This window comes from Eublepharis macularius, chromosome 11 (genome assembly GCF_028583425.1).
Source record: "Eublepharis macularius isolate TG4126 chromosome 11, MPM_Emac_v1.0, whole genome shotgun sequence".
NCBI lineage: Eukaryota > Metazoa > Chordata > Lepidosauria > Squamata > Eublepharidae > Eublepharis > Eublepharis macularius.
Genome location: NC_072800.1, coordinates 71,539,079 through 71,556,871, shown reverse-complemented (window position 1 = coordinate 71,556,871; position 17,793 = coordinate 71,539,079). Strand labels below are relative to the sequence as shown.

At 41.7% G+C, this 17,793-nt stretch overlaps 1 protein-coding gene across 5 annotated transcripts in view; it reads left to right on the top strand.

Annotated features, from left to right (window-relative positions):
- The window catches only part of MPP7 (MAGUK p55 scaffold protein 7), a 162,936-nt gene that overhangs the window by 141,239 nt on the left and 3,904 nt on the right, over positions 1-17,793 (top strand). For 4 of the 5 annotated variants that reach the window (XM_054991352.1, XM_054991353.1, XM_054991351.1 and 1 more), the window contains 4 exons: positions 1,816-1,896; positions 4,914-5,007; positions 7,642-7,750; positions 8,132-8,275. In XM_054991352.1, coding sequence (XP_054847327.1) covers positions 1,816-1,896; positions 4,914-5,007; positions 7,642-7,750; positions 8,132-8,275 — 428 coding nt within the window. Of the gene's footprint in view, positions 1-1,815; positions 1,897-4,913; positions 5,008-7,641; positions 7,751-8,131; positions 8,276-16,163; positions 17,523-17,793 lie in introns of all 5 variants that reach the window. The other variant, XR_008597834.1, reaches the window with a different exon arrangement.

Here is a 17,793-nt window from a genome sequence, read left to right as displayed (position 1 = left end):
CCGGTTCCCACCGAGTTAGTGGGCCGACTGTAGATCCACTGCGTTCCGCAGCACTTTCAGGGGTAGTTCAGGGTTCCCCAACAGTTGTAACTCCGGTGTCTCTCTTAAGGAGCGGGGCCCTTCAGTCCCTTGCCTCAAGCTCCATCCCTCGTGTGCTCCTGGAGCAGCGACTGGCTGCACCACTGGTTCTCCAACATAGATTTCTAGTTCCAGGGAATGCCAAAAATATACCGTGCCACGGCGTTGGGTCCCCTCCTCTGCCATCGTAGACCTTCGTGGGTTCCACTCACGCGGGGCTGGCAAGGTCCATTGGTAGTACTTGGACCCGGCTTTAGGGATCGCTCCCAGTTCATGGTACATCAGGAGGGTCCCTGTCACATTGAGTCCCCTCATGGCCAAGATGTTATCGTCCATTAAAAAGTCCAATTGGGTGTGGGTCACAGATACTAACTCCATGGAAGCCCCTTCCGGGGTTGCACCTGGTCCCTGCTGGTTTGAGGGGCCCTCTGGCGCTGGTAGCCCCAAGTCTGGCTCTGACGATGTGAAGATGGTAGCTATGATCCCGGGATTGCAGGTACAGAGGAAAAAAGAGATTCTTGTCAAATGCCAGGCTCTGGATGACAGAATACGGCAGACAGATCCCTGGTTCATTATAGCAAGACACAGGTCCTTGATTAAATGACTTTTATTCAGAAATCAGATCTTTTCCATATTCAGGTCCAAAGGTATACTTAGGAGTAAGGTAAGCAACTAAGTAGTTCTAGTAGAAGTTTGACAAGAATGGCAACATGGGAACAACATATCCCTTTTCTACCCGACTTTCCTTCCCCCTCCCAATGCCCAAACATTTCATTGTTGTTCTTTCTGTGTGAGAACATTGTGCATATTTGTGCTATCATGCCACGGAGAGAGAAGACATGTCATAGTCCGGAAGAAAGGTTCAAAGTTGTAAACAGACAGCCACCTGGGAACATTTGAGAATCCACTAGAACACTAGCAACAGGAAATGGAGTTACACCAGGCTTCCAATAACTGGCAACTAAGCATCTAAACAGCAAAATTAATATTGGCATGGATGAATGGGCACAGTCAAACATGACACAAGTAGACCTAGGTTTACATATTCTCTCAACCATAAATTCCCATCAGTCTCTCAGCTTGATCTACCTCACAGGGTTGTTGTGGAGAAAAGATAACTATTTTATGTAGTCCTATGATTCTTGGAAGGCAGGCAGAATAAAGGTATAATAGTGTATCATACCCCAGTAGCAGAGGAATACACTAGCTTTTTATGGCAGAATGCTGTTAACATCTAGATGAAATCTCACGAAATTCCTACTTATACTTTAAGGAATTGAGATGTTTACAGCACAGTCAATGATCTTAGACTGCAGTAACTCTTCTTAGATAGCATTGTAAATGTATGAGAAGAAAGATATTTCTGATTCTTTAGAGAACCCTTTAATCTTGTTCTGTCCAAATTGTTTTTTTTTTTGTTTTTTTACTTTGGTCAGCTCTCCAGGCATGTCAGGTTTTTGTTTTTTTTTCTTTTGACAAAAAAGGCAACAAAATTTTCATTTCACAGATAGTGTAGAGCCAGAGTCAGTGAATCCCACAAGTCACATGATTTCAAGCTTTTGGCAGTCTCTTATATCTGCATAGTGAATACTGATGATGTTGGGATTATTCCATTACAAATGTTTTCTTGGTGTTATGTGTCTGGAATAGCCTCTCAAATTTCTCATCTGAACATAGTATGTGGTAGTGTTGGTAATCAAAGAAGGATATTTGATTAAAATGTGTTTAAACTTTCAGGTCCTGTGGGTGTAGGACTGAATGAACTGAAAAGGAAATTGTTGATCAGTGATACACAGCATTACGGTGTAACCGTGCCACGTAAGTGAAAATCTGTTTTGTAAGTTCTTAATGTATCTGTTGAATTTTGCTTAAGTTGGCATAAGGTCAACACATTTAAGCTTGGATATGCACATCCATATTAAGTTACTTTTTAAGAGTATTCGCCTTCTTGATTAAAAATTTAAATTGGCTGTTTTTCTTTGGAGTGTTTTTCTTAGCATAAGGTTGATACTGTTGCTGTAAATTGCCAAATATTTTAGAACATTGAGTTCTCATTTAAAGTCTACATGGGAGATAGGAAATGGAGAAATGTATTCTACCAGCATGGTAGAACATAGCTATTCAACCTGTGCCACAAGTGTCAAAGGCAGCAGATGTTTATACTCCTCCCAGGCAAGAGAAGGAGAATATCTGGGCTTGTTATGAAGTAGGCCTGTACTCTTATCTGCCTTTCTACTGCTGCTGACTGCCTGTTCATTACTTAACTGAAGAGAAACCGTTCTGAGGCACAGAATGGGTTTGTGAGGTTGCATCTCTTTTTTGTACATAATAGAGTTAAATCTTGGAAGCACATTTCTGAAAAAGTTTGGCAGGCACTGTGGTAGAAGTAAATAAACCTTATTTGCACAGTGGGATAACTCACAAAGCAAGCAACTTATTCCTAGTATGTCTTCAGAGATTGATGAGCGGTAACAAATGGCATCTTTACCTATCTTCACTTCAGTCATGAGGAAGCATTTAATTTTGATTAGTAGCTTAAATCTTTGGATCTGTATATCTAAGTTTAATAGGCAAGACAAGATAAAGTGTACTAGCACAACCTCCTGAATAGATGTAAGCCAGATGCCATTGTCAGAAAGTGCCTATGCCTGAAATAGTGACTTGCTCAAATCTGATTAAATTGTAAGATTTAACATTGTTTATACAATCACTGATTATTTTACTGTTGAAACATTGAATGTTAATCTCAATCAGTCAATCAATCAATACTTTATTGCTTCATCACAGCCATAGCAAATAACAAGAAAAGTACAATATTATTAATACAAATTACTACATCATAAAATTTAAACCAAAATTGACAAAACTCCATCAAGATCTTTAAAACCATAAAATCCATAACAGCATGTAGTATAATATAATACTACTAAAGGGAACTTATTAATACCTTCAAGTAAAATAAAACTTACTTCCATATTTTGTTTACCGATGTTACAAACTTTGCCACTTGCATTGTAATCCATTTATCCTTATCTGCTAGCAGCAGCACCAATTTATCTTGCTCTGACCTCCCTGCCACCCGTTGCAGAATATTTCTAAGATATTTCTCCCGAATAGTTGCAAATCTCAGGCATCGAAACATAACATGGGAATCTAAACTGTACTTTCCTAAATTAAACGCATTATATAATTTCTTGATTCTAACAAGTTTGTCATATATTCACAATTTTAGGTGTGTGAAATTAGCAAACTTTTATAGAGGTTACACAACTGTATAGAAGGCAACAGTGTGCTGTAACATTTGATTGTACATTTTATTTCTAAAATGCAGAGTCCATATGAAACTTTTACAACTTCGAATCACAATAAATATTGAATGAAAACACATATAGTAATAAAATTGGCGTTATTGAATAGAACGTATGCAAAATTAATTTTAAAATGTATTTTTACATACAGTTATCCAAATTTCACTTCAACATGTACCTCCCTCAACCCCCTGTTCCGCAGAGGATATCAAGTCAATACTGTAACTCCAGGTTAGCTCAGTGTCACGTTCCATCTCTCACACAAATATGAGGCTTTTCAGATCCCCAGAACACACACATTTTTTGCTGTAATAAACTTAGAGAATTGCACCATATGCAAAAAAAAGTATGACGTTATGTAATAAGCTGTACTTACTCAAAGTTATAAAGTTTTATGTGTGGACACCCTGTATATAGTGGCACGTATCCCAACACTTTGCTCAGCAATATTTAAAGTCTTCCTCCAACTTAAGTGACTCTTCCCTTTGAGAGAAGAGCTACAAGTTAGAGGAAGACTCCTTAGGCTAAAGGAAGTCTTCAGACTTTGCTGAGGAGAGTGGCAGGATCCATGCCAGTCTCTATAATGAGGTCAAAAATTTACTTTTTCTACGTTACTGAAATAAGGATATTTCAAAGTGGGAAGAAGTGGAATTAGTGCACTTGGCTTCAACAAATTTTCTCAAGTTTGAAATGATTTTATCATGTCACAAAATGGCATGAATAACTCATTTGTGGGAATGTATATGGTAATGTGTTTCAGTGAACATTGTATGAGTATACTCAGAGGACACAAAAATAGAATTTCTTGTACAATGTAAAATCTTGGGGGGAAATGCAGTTTTTCATGAAGTAATTTACATTCAAAACTATATTTAGTAATTAGAGTTATTAGATTATGTTTAAAGATAAATGTGAAAACAGAAGTAGTCATAGAATGTAAGTCTTTAATTTTTAAGAGAGAATTATGTTCATTGAATGGGTTTGTATACTCTGCTAACTCCCACTCCTTGGATATTTAAACCACTAAAGCAGGAATCACCAGGCTTTTAGTTAATGAGGGCTTTTTCTGAGTAATGAAAAATATCCTGTGCACTTCCCACCCCAGCATGTTACTGAGTTTTCAGGTAAGCAGCACACAGGAAAATCCTGTGAAGTAAAAACATTTTTAAATACCTAGGGCATATCTTTCTGGGATCACATTCTACTTGAGCTACTCTGCAGCAGCTGGTGAGCTATTGGTAACTCACGAGCTAGCTGTTAGAGACCCTTAAGCTAACTAAAGGAGTTGTAATATTAGGATTAGTGTAGTTTAGATAACTATGGGATAATTTCCTTGTGTTGTGAGGAGCCATGTATAAGGAGGCAAGAAAGTAGACAAATCTTAAGATCTGACCTCACTGTGTGCTCTGGAGGTGGGGTCTGTGAACATCTTGACAGAGTGGTGGTGATTAGCACCAAATGGTACAGGGCCTTCTTGGTTTTTTTTTTCCTTATGTGAACTAGTTTTTAATTCTCTATCAAAACCAGACACCACAAGAGCGAGAAGAAGCCAAGAAAGTGACGGCGTTGAGTACACTTTTATTTCCAAGCACTTGTTTGAGACAGACGTGCAGAATAACAAGTATGTGGGAAACAACTAAATGAGAACTACAATAACAGCATTTTGTCGTTTTTGTGGCTAGACATCAGTCTGGTAATTGAAGGAATGTTCCACATCTAAATACTTAAAGAAATTACAGCTAACTTCATTTAGTTTCTTGGAGGCCAGCAAGCTGAGGGCAGTTGTGCTTAAATTTCTGCCTACATACTCCAGAGCATCCTGCCTGGGATTTGTGTTCTTGTGTGAGCTATTCTGCCTGGACTCGCACTGCCAACAGTAGTGAGCAGTTGCCAATAATTAATTTTTGTTGCACTAAACATTAATATTTCCAGTCCCTAGATCATATAGGAGCATTGGTAATGGAGTATAAAAAGCAGCTCTCCTGTGCTGACTGAAATTTGGGGGGGGGGGGGACAGGGCTTTTTTTCTGGGAAAAGAGGTGGTGGAACTATCTATTATCACATGCGCGCTCCCAGACATGCATGATGATGTCACTTCCAGAAGTGACATCACTCCTGGAAGTGACACCGCTTCCTGAAACCCAGCACAATGCATTACGACGAGATAAACGTTAGTAAGCTTGGAAAATCACACTATTATGAGAAAGGGTTTTTTCCTTTCTGTTTTCTTTACAAAAAGTGAAATCTTCCATTCCCTTTCCCAAATATTTCATTTCTTTGGAATCATATTTTAAAATATGCAAGAAGGAGGGGCCTCTAAAAATCCAAAACCCATCTCACAAATCTAAATTCTAACAGATTCCCCCTGCCAGCGTAGGGGGAAAAAATTCCAAATTCTTTCTCAAAATTCCACAGTCTGAAATTCCTAATCTAATGAATATTGAATTTTCAAATTTTCAGGGAGGGTTTTGCTTTACTGGAGCATTTCAAAATTAGATACTCAATTTTAGCTGCATTAGATCTGTACTTAGTTTAAAATGGCTTTTTTTGTTGTTGTCTGCCAACTCTACCTTACCAATTGCTAAGCTATTGTGACATTGTGAAATGCTCATAAATATTCCAGTCTCAGACAAACAATATTCATAAAAACTTCCTTAACACTCGTATGTCCACTGTAATTTCAATGATGTTAATCAGCTGAGGGTAGGGAGAACCATTTGAGTTACAGCTATTAAGACATAAGAACACCTATATGCTGATGAATACATTGATGAAAGCCTTCTGTGACTTGGACACAGCTATCCATTCCTAGCATAAAATTGGAATAACCATAACTGATATTTTAACTAATACAAATAACCATAACTGATGTATTTAACTAACACAGAACCAATCTGTATTCAAAATCTGTGGGAACCCTAACAATGTCAACTTCAGTCAACAAAAGAATGAAAGCAACACACACACACACACATGCACAGCCCCACCCCACCCCCATTAAAAGAAAGCAGAATGAACTCAAAACAGCACACATACACACACAGCCCCACCCACCCCTGAATAAAAATAAAACAGAATGAACTCAAAGCAGCACACACACACACACACACACACACACACACAGAGCACCACTGCCCCACCCCCCGAAAAGAGCAGAATTTACTTAAAGCAGCATCCCTCCTCTTCAGAGCCCGCACTGGGCCCCAGCTTGCTCTCTGTCTCTCACTCACAGAGTAATGCAAAGAGAGCAGAATGAACTCAAAAGCTTCTTAGCCTTCTCCAGAGCCCGCGCCAGCCCCAAGCAGTGTCTGCTCTCTCTCTCTGTCTCTCACTCACTCACTCACTCACTCACTCAAGAAAGCAGAATGAACTCAAAGCAGTTTAGCCTCCTCTGCAGAGCCCGCAGGGCCAAAGGAGGAAGGAGTCACGTGGGCAGATCCTAGAGCTGCCAGAACACTGTCCTGGAGCATTTCCCCTCAAAAATCCCCTTATAGTTTTAGCACTTTAAATGAGTGGCTTTGGCTATAAAGCAAAATATAATAATCTCACCACAAAATTGAGCACTGTTGATAATTAACAACGGTTCTAGAATTGCCATGTTTCTCTTTAAAAACACACACACAAAACAAATCTGAAAAAGGTGGTAGGCATCACGGGAACACTGAAATGCATAGCTTGTTGGCAGTTTCAAGATTCTTCATTAAAATGGAGTGAACAAATGATAGCAGTTGCGAGCTGGATGGTTAGTTGTGTGTGTGCATGTGCATGAATGCAACAGATCTCCCTGGATCAGTGCCATTAACTTTGCACTATGTGGTCCAATATCCAAGTAAAGTACTGATATCCAAGGTAATGTTACTCATAGAAATATGCAGGTATGTGCTTTGGCAAATGGTACATATGCTTCTATAGACTATTACTAGTTATCACAAAACCATTATTATCAACATGTGCTATGTAGAAACAAAATATTTGGATATGGCTTACTTGATCAACTTGCAGTAGCTATCCACTCTCCTGTTGCATTGACTTAGTCAAGGATGATGGAAAACGCTATCAAACTGTTGGCCCCTTGACCTTTTAACTTGATCTTCACAGACATTGTGAATCTTGAAATAGTGGAAGACAAATGTTTCTTATTCAAGAACTAATTCATGCCCACTATATAAGTATTGTTTTAAGTTTTGGAGCTTCTTAATTGAAAGGGAAGAAATATATTTTCTACTGAATCTTTACTGAAAAATCTTTTCTACAGATTTATTGAATATGGGGAATATAAGAACAATTACTATGGTACCAGCATAGACTCAGTTCGATCTGTTCTGGCTAAAAATAAAGTTTGTTTGTTGGACGTTCAGCCTCATGTAAGTATGCAGTAAGGTTTTTTGCTTTTCTGTTGTATTAACTGTGCAAACAAAAATTATTTTTGCTGACTCTGACTCTAGTACTCTTAGGTGCCTATCCAGAACTGGTCATTAATTCATTCCCACTCCTGTGTTAATAGAATTAAAATACATAGACAAAATGATTGATATGGAAGGAAATACTGTGGGTGATGTTTCTGAATGAAGGATTGTAAATTATTTCCCACAATTAAAGTGTTATATAAATAAAACATAATAGCATTAGTTTTGAATGCTAAGGAAGAGAGACCTAGAAACTAGAATGCCAAATGTCTTGTCATGTTCAAAGGTAAATGGGTTTTAAAACAAGCTGGTTATAACTTTGCATTTTCTTCTCTCCAGACAGTGAAGCATTTAAGGACATTAGAATTTAAACCATTTGTCATATTTATAAAGCCTCCATCAATTGAGCGTTTGCGAGAAACCAGAAAAAATGCCAAGATAATTTCAAGCAAAGATGAAAAGGGTGCTGCCAAACCCTTTTCAGTAAGTACCTTTTGCCTTTATACAAGGGTGAAAAGTTGCCAGCTGATTTGCATCTTTTTTGTGTGTGTGAATTAGATTATGGTATCTAGCAATCAAGCTGATCAAATGCTTTTGGACATAAACTGTTCAAAATGCACATTATATTTTTATGGTCAACAATATGGGCCTGATTGATGTTTGGAGACAAAAAAAGTGGAGATTCAAAAGAATATACATACGATTCAGAGAGACATAAATCCTTCTCACATATTGATATGGTAACAAGAAATTTAGCGACAAAATTTTCAAAAGTAGAGGTATTACCAAAAACTTTTTCAGATCATAACCCCGCAAAAGTGAACTTTAGGAGTAAAGTTAATACATTTAGGTGGAGAGTAAATGAAGCTATATTACAGAAAGCTGAAATTGTGGAGGAGTGTAAGAAAAATATAAGAGAATTCTTTAAATTAAACCTGAACAAAGTACAGATATGAGAATGGTGTGGGATGCAACTAAAGCTTTTATAACAGGCCATTTTATACAGCTCAATGTTGAACTGAGAAAAAAGCAAGAGAAAATGCAAGGGAAAGGAAGAATTGCAAAAGGCCCCAGGTAATAATAACTTAGTACAAGAGATAAAATATTTACAATCACAGCTATCCATATTATCAACAAGAAAATTGGAGAAGACTTTGAATTACATCAGACAAAGAAATTTTGAATTTACAAACAAGCTGGGTAGATGGTTGGCATACAAACTGAGGAAAGAGAAGAAAATGATACTGAAAATATATGATGGGAACACCATGCAAAATGATGATGGAGCTATCCAAAAGATTTTCTTCAAGTATTATTTGAATTTATACAGGGGTCAAGATATGTCTTTGAAAAAATTAGATGACTATATTGGAAAACAGAATCTACCCAAAGTTTCAGTTGAACAACAGAAAATGTTGAATGGTCCAATTACTATTCGAGAAGTGGTTGAGGCAATCAAAAAGATGAAAGTAGGGAAATCTCCAGGACCAAATGATTTGATAACTAAGTACTATAGATGTTCTGAAGAGAAGATTCTACAGCCATTGCAGATCATAATGAACTTGATCCTACAGGGAGGAAAGATGCCAGAAACTTGGAAAGAAGCTGACATCACAGTAATACCCAAAGAAGATCAAGACTTAACCATGGCACAAAATTACAGACTAATATCGTTGTTGAAAAATGATTATAAGTTATTTACTACAATATTAATGTCAGTACGTAAAGACATGAAGATCAAAGTGGGTTTCTGCCAAAAGATATTTGCAAGAAAATGTAAGAATGGAGAAACGTAATGAGAAGAAAGCAGCTCTTATTTTTCTTGATGTTGAGAAGGCCTTTGACAATTTGAATTGGACTTTTTTGTTCAGAGTTTTGGAAAAGATGAATTTTGGAGAAAATTTCGTGAAATGAGTAAAGTCAGTTTATACCTCACAAACAGTTAGAATTATGGTCAATGGTCAACTAACTAAATCTTGTGAGATTCAAAAAGGAACGTGTCAGGGGTGTCCACTATCGCCACTTTTATTCATTCTGGTGTAGGAGATTTTGAATAGAGACAGACATCAGACAAGATTAAAGGATTTCAGTGGTAAAAATTAAGAGACATACAAACTGACAGCCTTTGCAGACAATTTAGTCATAACTTTGGAAGATTCCTTAAAAAGGAATTGAGACACTGATGCAGAAACTGAAAGAATTTGATCATCTGGTAGGTTTCAAAGTTAATGAACAAAAAACAAAGATGTTAACAAAAATATGACTATAGAAGAACAGGAAGAGCTATCGAAGAAAACAGGGTTTAAAGTGGGAAAAGGGGGGAAATATTTAGGTATTACACGGACAGGGAACTATGAGAAAGTTTGGAAAGGAATTAAAAAGGATATGCTGAGATGGGATAGATTACAATTGTCTCTGTTGGGGAGGATATCAGTTATTAAGATGAATGTTCTTCCTAGAATGTTGTTTTTGTTCCAGACAATACCAATCCTAACATCAGATGTACTATTTAAACAGTGGCAAAGAGACATTTCTAAATTTATTTGGCAAGGGAAAAAACCAGGAGTCAAATATAAAATACTACAAGATGCAAAGGAAAGGGGTGGTTTAGGACTACCAGATTTAAAGGTGTATTTTGCAGCCTTGTGTCTGATGTGGATGAAGGAATGGATGACTCTGAAAAATGATAGACTCTTGACACTAGATGGACATGAGTTGTGATTTGGTTGGTATGCCTAATGATGTGAAAAAGTCAGGGTCAAAGTGGATTTTAAAAGTCACTACATAGGACAAGCAATTTTGACAATAAGGAATAAATAAATTTATGGAATAAATATAAACCAAGTTGTCCCCAAAGACGCCTTTGTGGATTTCACCACAAGAAGCCTTCTATAGAAAGGAAATGATAACTAAACAGGACTGGTTGACTTATGGAAACTTAGTAGTGTTTCTGGAAGAGTGTAAAATGAAGACAAGGGAAGAATTATTAGCTAAAGGTTACAAATATCAATGGTTCTTTTATGCGCAAATGTTAGAAAGGTTTAAATTGGATAGAAAAGAATAGAGATTTCAGCAAGAGAGGACAGATTTTGAAAAAGAAATATGTACAAATGATCATATAATTAAGAAAATGTATAAACTGTTGTTGAAATTTGATACGGAGAAAGAATCTATCAAAGAATGTATGATAAAATGGGCAAAGAATTGTGGGTACAATATACAAATGGATCAATGGGCAAATATTTGGGTTAAGGGCCTCAAATTTACTTTGTGTTCCACTCTCGAGAATTTTTACAAAACAGTTGGTATATGTCTCCATACAAAATTGCAAGAATGGCCAAAAGTGTCTCAAATAAATGTTGGAAATGTGAGCAACAGGAAGGAACGTTTTATCATCTTTGGTGGACTTGCAACAAAGCAAAAAGATTCTGGTTACAAGTACATATGTTAATGTAGAGAATCTTAAAGGTTAATTGAGTTCTATTCATTGAGAATTATGGACAATAAATTGCATGTTATTTTAATAAAGAGCATGTTATTTTAATTTTATATGTGGTAACAGTGGCACAGCTCTTATATGCTCAAAAATGGAAGTGCAAGGAGCTACTTGTATTGGAAGATTGGACTGGAAAGATGATAGACTTAACTGAGATAGCCAAACTTACAGCGTTAATTAAAGATAAAACACTCCCTATATTCATGGTAAATTGGAAACCCTGTAGGGACTATCTGCAAGAGACAAAGAAAAATAAATTAATGATTTGTGTCATTAATCATTAATGATTAATGATTTTTTGACTTTTCCAAAATAAAAAATAAATTGAAAAAAATGCACATTATATTTTTCAATATAATTTTAGAAACTCAGCAGCTGAATTAGTATAGATGATCGTATGAGGCCATACCTTTTTTTCTCCTCACCCCAACTTCTTCCTACTTTGGCTTGGTACTTTTGCCAGCAGTAGAATTGCCACTGACATAATACAAGTGGGAGGGGAGAGGAGGCTAACTTCTTTTGAAAGGTTGGCTGCAAAACAGCATTGTTGCAGAAAAACCCAACTGGGGGCAGAGGCGAGGAGGAGTGAGAGGAGGACTAACATGAGCCACTCTTGCTTAATGTGGCAGAAGCATTGAAGTTGAAATAGATGCTGCCTGAGGTAAGCAGATTTTTCTGCCCTTTTCCCTCTTCACTGTTCCTTCCAGCTTCTAATGCTGCCACTACTGTTGTGGAGTCATTATCCTTTTTCTTTGGATCAGTAAGGTTGCCATCCACCAGGTAGTGGCTGGAGATCTCCTAGAATTACAATTGATCTTCAGGTGATGGAGATCAGTTTCCCTGGAGAAAACAGCTACTTTGGAATATGGACCATATGGCATTATACCCTGCCATCTCCAGACTCTCCCCCCAAAACTAGGCATTTTCAGTCCAGAACTGGCAACCCTAAAAGGGTGCCCAGTGGTTCTTGTGTAGATTCAGCTTTTCCTACATTCAGCTTTTCTTCACAGAGACAAATGCTGAATGTGCTAACACTAAGAAGTGTGGTAGAAAATAAGGAGATATAAAAATGGTGCTCTCCACTTAATGATGTGCCAGCTTTCATTGCTTGGATATTATCTGTGTTGCATGAAGTGAGGGGGGCATGAATGCAAGACATTGGGGTATGTCCTGGGAAGATAAGCAACCAGTTCAGGAACTCCCAACCAGCATTATATAGAACTTGTGGAGTGATCCTATGGGTGAACATTACTCCTCTGTGTCCCATCATTCTTCCTGTAAAATACAGTTCATCCACGGTCTTCCTGGGCAGGCACACATGGGACTGCGCACGCACAGGCCTGCCGATATCGGAGATTTTTATAGCTCAAAACCACCAAGGGGCGCTCTCGCCTTCCACCGCGCATGCGCGGCCATTTTCCCGCCTAAATGGACTATAGAAGGCAGAGCGCCCCACACATACCCTCAGTTTCCTTTTCGTCGCCGATAGATGAGGTTTTTGGCTCTTCTACTCGTTCGCGATGTCGGATACTGCTCTTTTCAAACGGTGTGTCTCCTGCAATCAAAAGATGACCAGGTCAGACGGCCATTCAAATTGTCTTTATTGCCTCAGGGAAACTCATAATACCCAGGCCTGCAAACATTGCCGTGCCTTTACTTCAAAGACCAGGGCGGAGAGGGCAGACCGTTTGCACGCTTCGCTTTGGCAACGTGCTATGTCTGTTGTGGATCCTCCGGCGAAGGCACCCCCACCTGCTACGCCCGGAGCTACCCCTCGCCCGACCGAAACCGTGAGCTCGAGGACCCCTCGCGCCTTACCTTCCCCGAGTCATTCGGAGTCGAGACTGAGAGATTGTTCGTCCTCCTCGGTTCGGAGCGCGTCGGAACCAGCACCATTGGTTCTGAAGGTCCCTCGGAGCCGACCACCTTCGACTTCATCTGCTGCTCCAGCCTTGGATCGAGCTGCGTCTCGGAGTCGGACACCCTCGGTGTCAAGACCGACGCCTCCACTGTCTCAGGGTGCGGCTGCTTCGGAGACAACTGGAGAACCATCCGCTCCGTCCGACTCTGACAAAAAGAAGAAAAAGAGAAACACTCTTCTAAGAGGGACAAGGCGGTTCTGGAGCAGTTAATCTCCTCCCCGTTGCCGGCCCCTTCGGGTGCGATCGGTTCCGACCCACCGGAAAAGAGGCGTAAGGATTCCGACCCGGCTCCTGCCCTGACGACCTCTTCGCAGGAAGACCCGGTTCTGACGGAGAAGCCCCCGACCCCAACAGGACGACCACGATCGACCTCCCATGAATCCGGGTCCATTAAATCGGGTCGAAGTTATCGGAGTGGATCGGACCGTCGATACAGCCCGTACCCGACTCGGAGCCGATCGAGGGAGCGATACAGCAGTGGGGGCCGGACAGCCTCGTACTACCTGGAGGATAGCCCGCTCCGATCGGACCACTCTTATCAGAGGGACTCGATTTCTCCTTCCTTTCGGATCCGATCCTATGATGACTCTCGTGGAACCCCACGCCTTTCCGAAGTTGGCTACCATCAGAACCGACCAGGGATTTATGAGTCCCCTCCTTCGGATTCACCTGATGCTGAACTTGGCCCAGTGGAAGAACCTTCGCCGACGGACGACTTCAGGGCCTACAATGAATTGCTTCAGCGAATGGCTAAGGCGTTGGATCTGGAAACGACTTCTACGGAGTCGAAGTTTACTGATAAGATCTACCAGCATATCTACTCAGGTTCCACGCCTTCCGTAGCCTTTCCGCTGATCGACGGTTTTGTGGAATTGTGGAAGAAGCTCAATGTCAAGCCTGCTTCTATCCCCGCCACTAACCGGAAAGTGGAAGGCCTTTATCGCACGAAGGACGAGAACCATCCCTTCTTGGCAATCCATCCGCCTCCTTCCTCCTTGGTCACTGAGGAGATGCAGGCAAGAGGCAAACAGGGTTCCATGTCGGCTCCTACTGACAAAGACAGTAGGAAAATCGATACCCTGGGGAGAAAATTGTACACCTCTGCTGCTTTCGCCATCAAAGTGGCTAACTATGCGGCTATGATGTTGGCTTACCAGTTCTTCCTGTGGAAGAAAGTGGCGGCTTTCCTTCCCAAACTCCCTGAGGATCAGCGGACCCTCCTGCGTGTCATCCAAGAGGAGGCCACCCGCCTCTTGAGACATCAGATTAATACGAGCAGGAGTTTGTCTGATACGTCCGCACGTTCCTTGCTCTCTTCAGTGGTTTTGCGACGATTTGCGTGGCTCCGCACAACTGCTCTCCCGCCTGAGACAAGGAACAAAGTGGAGGGCTTACCTTTTGAAGGGACGTTCCTTTTTTCTGAGAAGACAGATCAATATCTGTCGAAAAAGAGAACGGATCGTCTCACGGCACGGTCCTATGGCGTTCTGCACCAGGCTCCTCAGCATCCTGCGAGACCTACTTCAGGTCTTCTCATCGGGGCAGATCATATCGGTACCAGCCTTATCAGGGGTATTTGTATCAGTCTCAGAGGAGTTACCAGAGCCCTCAACAGTCCTTTTCCAGGCGCAGACAAGGTCACCGTCCCAAGCCTGGTTCTCAGCAACAACAGGCTAAGGAAGCCCCCCACTCCCAGAAGCAATTCTGACAATTACAGGGACCTGAGCCTATGTTTGGGTTCAGGCTTCGTGCTTACTGGAGGGAGTGGCTGTCCATCGGTTCCGATGTTTGGGTTTCTGATATTGTTCAGTATGGTTATAAAATTGAATTTGTGAGTTTACCTTACCTGCGTCTCCCTGTCTTTTCTTCAGGGCCTCCACATACGGAGATCTTAACTGAACTGGCAACCCTGATTCAGAAGGGTGCAGTTGAAGAGGTGCCCCATGATTCTGCCCCCTTCGGGTTTTACTCTAACCTTTTTCTGGTGGAAAAGAAAGATGGTGGTCTTAGACCCATTTTGGACCTGCGGGCCCTTAATAAACTGATAAAAGTTCGAAAATTCAAAATGGTCACTTTGCAAATGGTTCTGACCCTTTTACCTCGGCACTCCTGATTTGCTGCCCTTGATTTGAAGGACGCTTATTTCCATATCTCCATTTTTCCCGAACACAAGAAGTACTTACGTTTTACTTATGATGGTAAAATTTATCAGTATCGGGTTTTACCCTTTGGTTTGGCTACTGCCCCTAGGGTCTTTACAGAATGTATAGCTGTGGTGGTGGCCCATCTGAGGTTACAGGGCTGTCGAATCTTTCCGTACCTGGATGACTGGCTCCTGGTCGGTAGTTCTGCCGATGACGTGTTTACCCAAGTATCCCTGACTTTAGACTTATGTCTTAGACTAGGTCTTTTCGTTAATCAGAAAAAGTCAAAATTGGCCCCAGTACGGTGTGTGCAATTTATAGGGGTAATCTTGGATGGGATCAAGAATGCTGGCTTCCTGCCCTCAGACAGGGCGGCCAGGATTAAGGGCATGGTCCTTAGGCTGAAGCACTGCCGTTTTCAGTCAGCTCATTTTGTCCAGATCCTCTTGGGATGTTTGGCCTCTACTACGGCTGTGGTCCCGTTCGCCAAGCTGTTCATGCGGCCCTTGCAAATGTGGTTTAATGCCAATTTTTCACCTAACTCTGATTCTCAGAACAAACGATTATCAGTCCCTAGACGGGTGGTGACCTCGTTAGAATAGTGGCTTGCGGATACAAATTATTTAAGGGTGTGGAGTTTGGCTATTGCCAAACTCACTTGTCCGTAACCACTGATGCTTCCCTGTTGGGGTGGGGAGCTCACTGTGAGGGTGCTTATGCTCACGGCACGTGGTCTCAGGCCGAACGCTCGGAACATATTAATCTCCTTGAACTCAGGGCTATTTCAAATGCACTGATCTCCTTTTCAGATACCGTGCGCAACAAATCAGTGCAAGTGTTGACGGACGACACGACTGCAATGTTTTATGTCAACAAACAGGGTGGCACGGCATCGGCGACCCTTTGTACCGAGGCGATGAAGCTGTGGACTTGGGCCATACGAAACTCGGTATGGCTGAGAGCGGTACACATCCCAGGGGTGGAGAATCTCCAGGCGGATCAGCTGAGCAGACTACACCGGGATGTTCACGAGTGGTCTCTTCGGGACAAGTACCTCGTTCCAATCTTCTCGATGTGGGGTTTCCCGGAACTGGACCTCTTTGCCACACTGGACAATCGCAAGGCCCATCGCTATTGTTCCAGCGGGGGTCTAGGCCCCGGGTCCGATGGGGATGCATTTCAAGTCGAGTGGTCAGGTCCTCTGTGTTATGCATTTCCCCCATTCCCCCTGTTGGCCAGGGTTCTGAGCAAGATCCAAGGGGAGAGGGCAATGGTCATACTGATAGCCCCTTTTTGGCCGAGACAACCTTGGTTTCACACTCTCCTTTGATTGCAGACGCAGTCAATCAGGTTGCCACTTGTTCCAGACCTTCTGTCCTGGGAAGGGGTTTTGCATCACGACATTCAACGACTCAAACTGACAGCGTGGCTGATAAATCACAATCGGGGTTTTCTGAAGCTGTAGCTCATGTTTTAATGAATGCTAGACGCCTTTCTACGAGACAGTCCTATGCGTTCAAATGGGAGCGTTTTTCTGGGTGGTGTCAAAGCCGGAATCTGGACCCTTTCTCTTCCTCCTTGCCTGAGATTTTGGAATTCCTTTGGGAGGTTAAATTAGGGGGTTTGGCCAATAGTTCTGTTAAGGTATATTTGGCAGCGATTTCGGCGTTCCATCCTCCTATAGACAAGAAATCAGTTTTCTCCCACTACACTTCAAAATTATTTCTCCGGGGACTGAATAATTTGTACCCCCCTGTTCAGGCTATTGTCCCTCAGTGGTCTTTACCGCTGGTCTTGACTAGATTGATGTCTAAACCTTTTGAGCCTCTGGCTACCTGTCCTTTACGCTACCTTTCTTTGAAGGTGGCCTACTTGGTGGCGATCACTTCAGCCAGGCGGGTGGGGGAGCTGGCTGCACTTTCGTCAGAACCCCCCTATTTGAAGTTTCATGCAGACAAGGTGGTCTTACCACTAGGTCCTTGGCGTCGTCTGCGGCTCTGCTGAGAGGTGTTCCTCTGCATGACATCTGTAGAGCGGCAACGTGGGCTTCAGCGGATACCTTTATCAAGCATTATGCGCTGGATGTCCTAGACCAGAAGGAGACTGCAGTGGGCACCGCAGTGTTGCATTCTATATTTGAGTGACTTGACTGTGGTACCTCCACCCAGGTATTAAGCTTTATAATCTCCCATGTGGGACTGCACAGGAAGACCGTGGATGAAAAACAGGTTTCGCTTACCGTAACTGTTGTTCATCTAGGTCTTCCGTGCAGGCACACATGCCCTCCCTCCCTCCTTCCCCGCTGTATGGTGAAATTTGATGGTTATACGGCGGCGAAAGGGAAACTGAGGGTATGTGTGGGGCGCTCCGCCTTCTATAGGCCATTTAGGTGGGGAAATGGCTGCGCATGCGCGGTGGAAGGCGAGAGCGCCCCCTGGT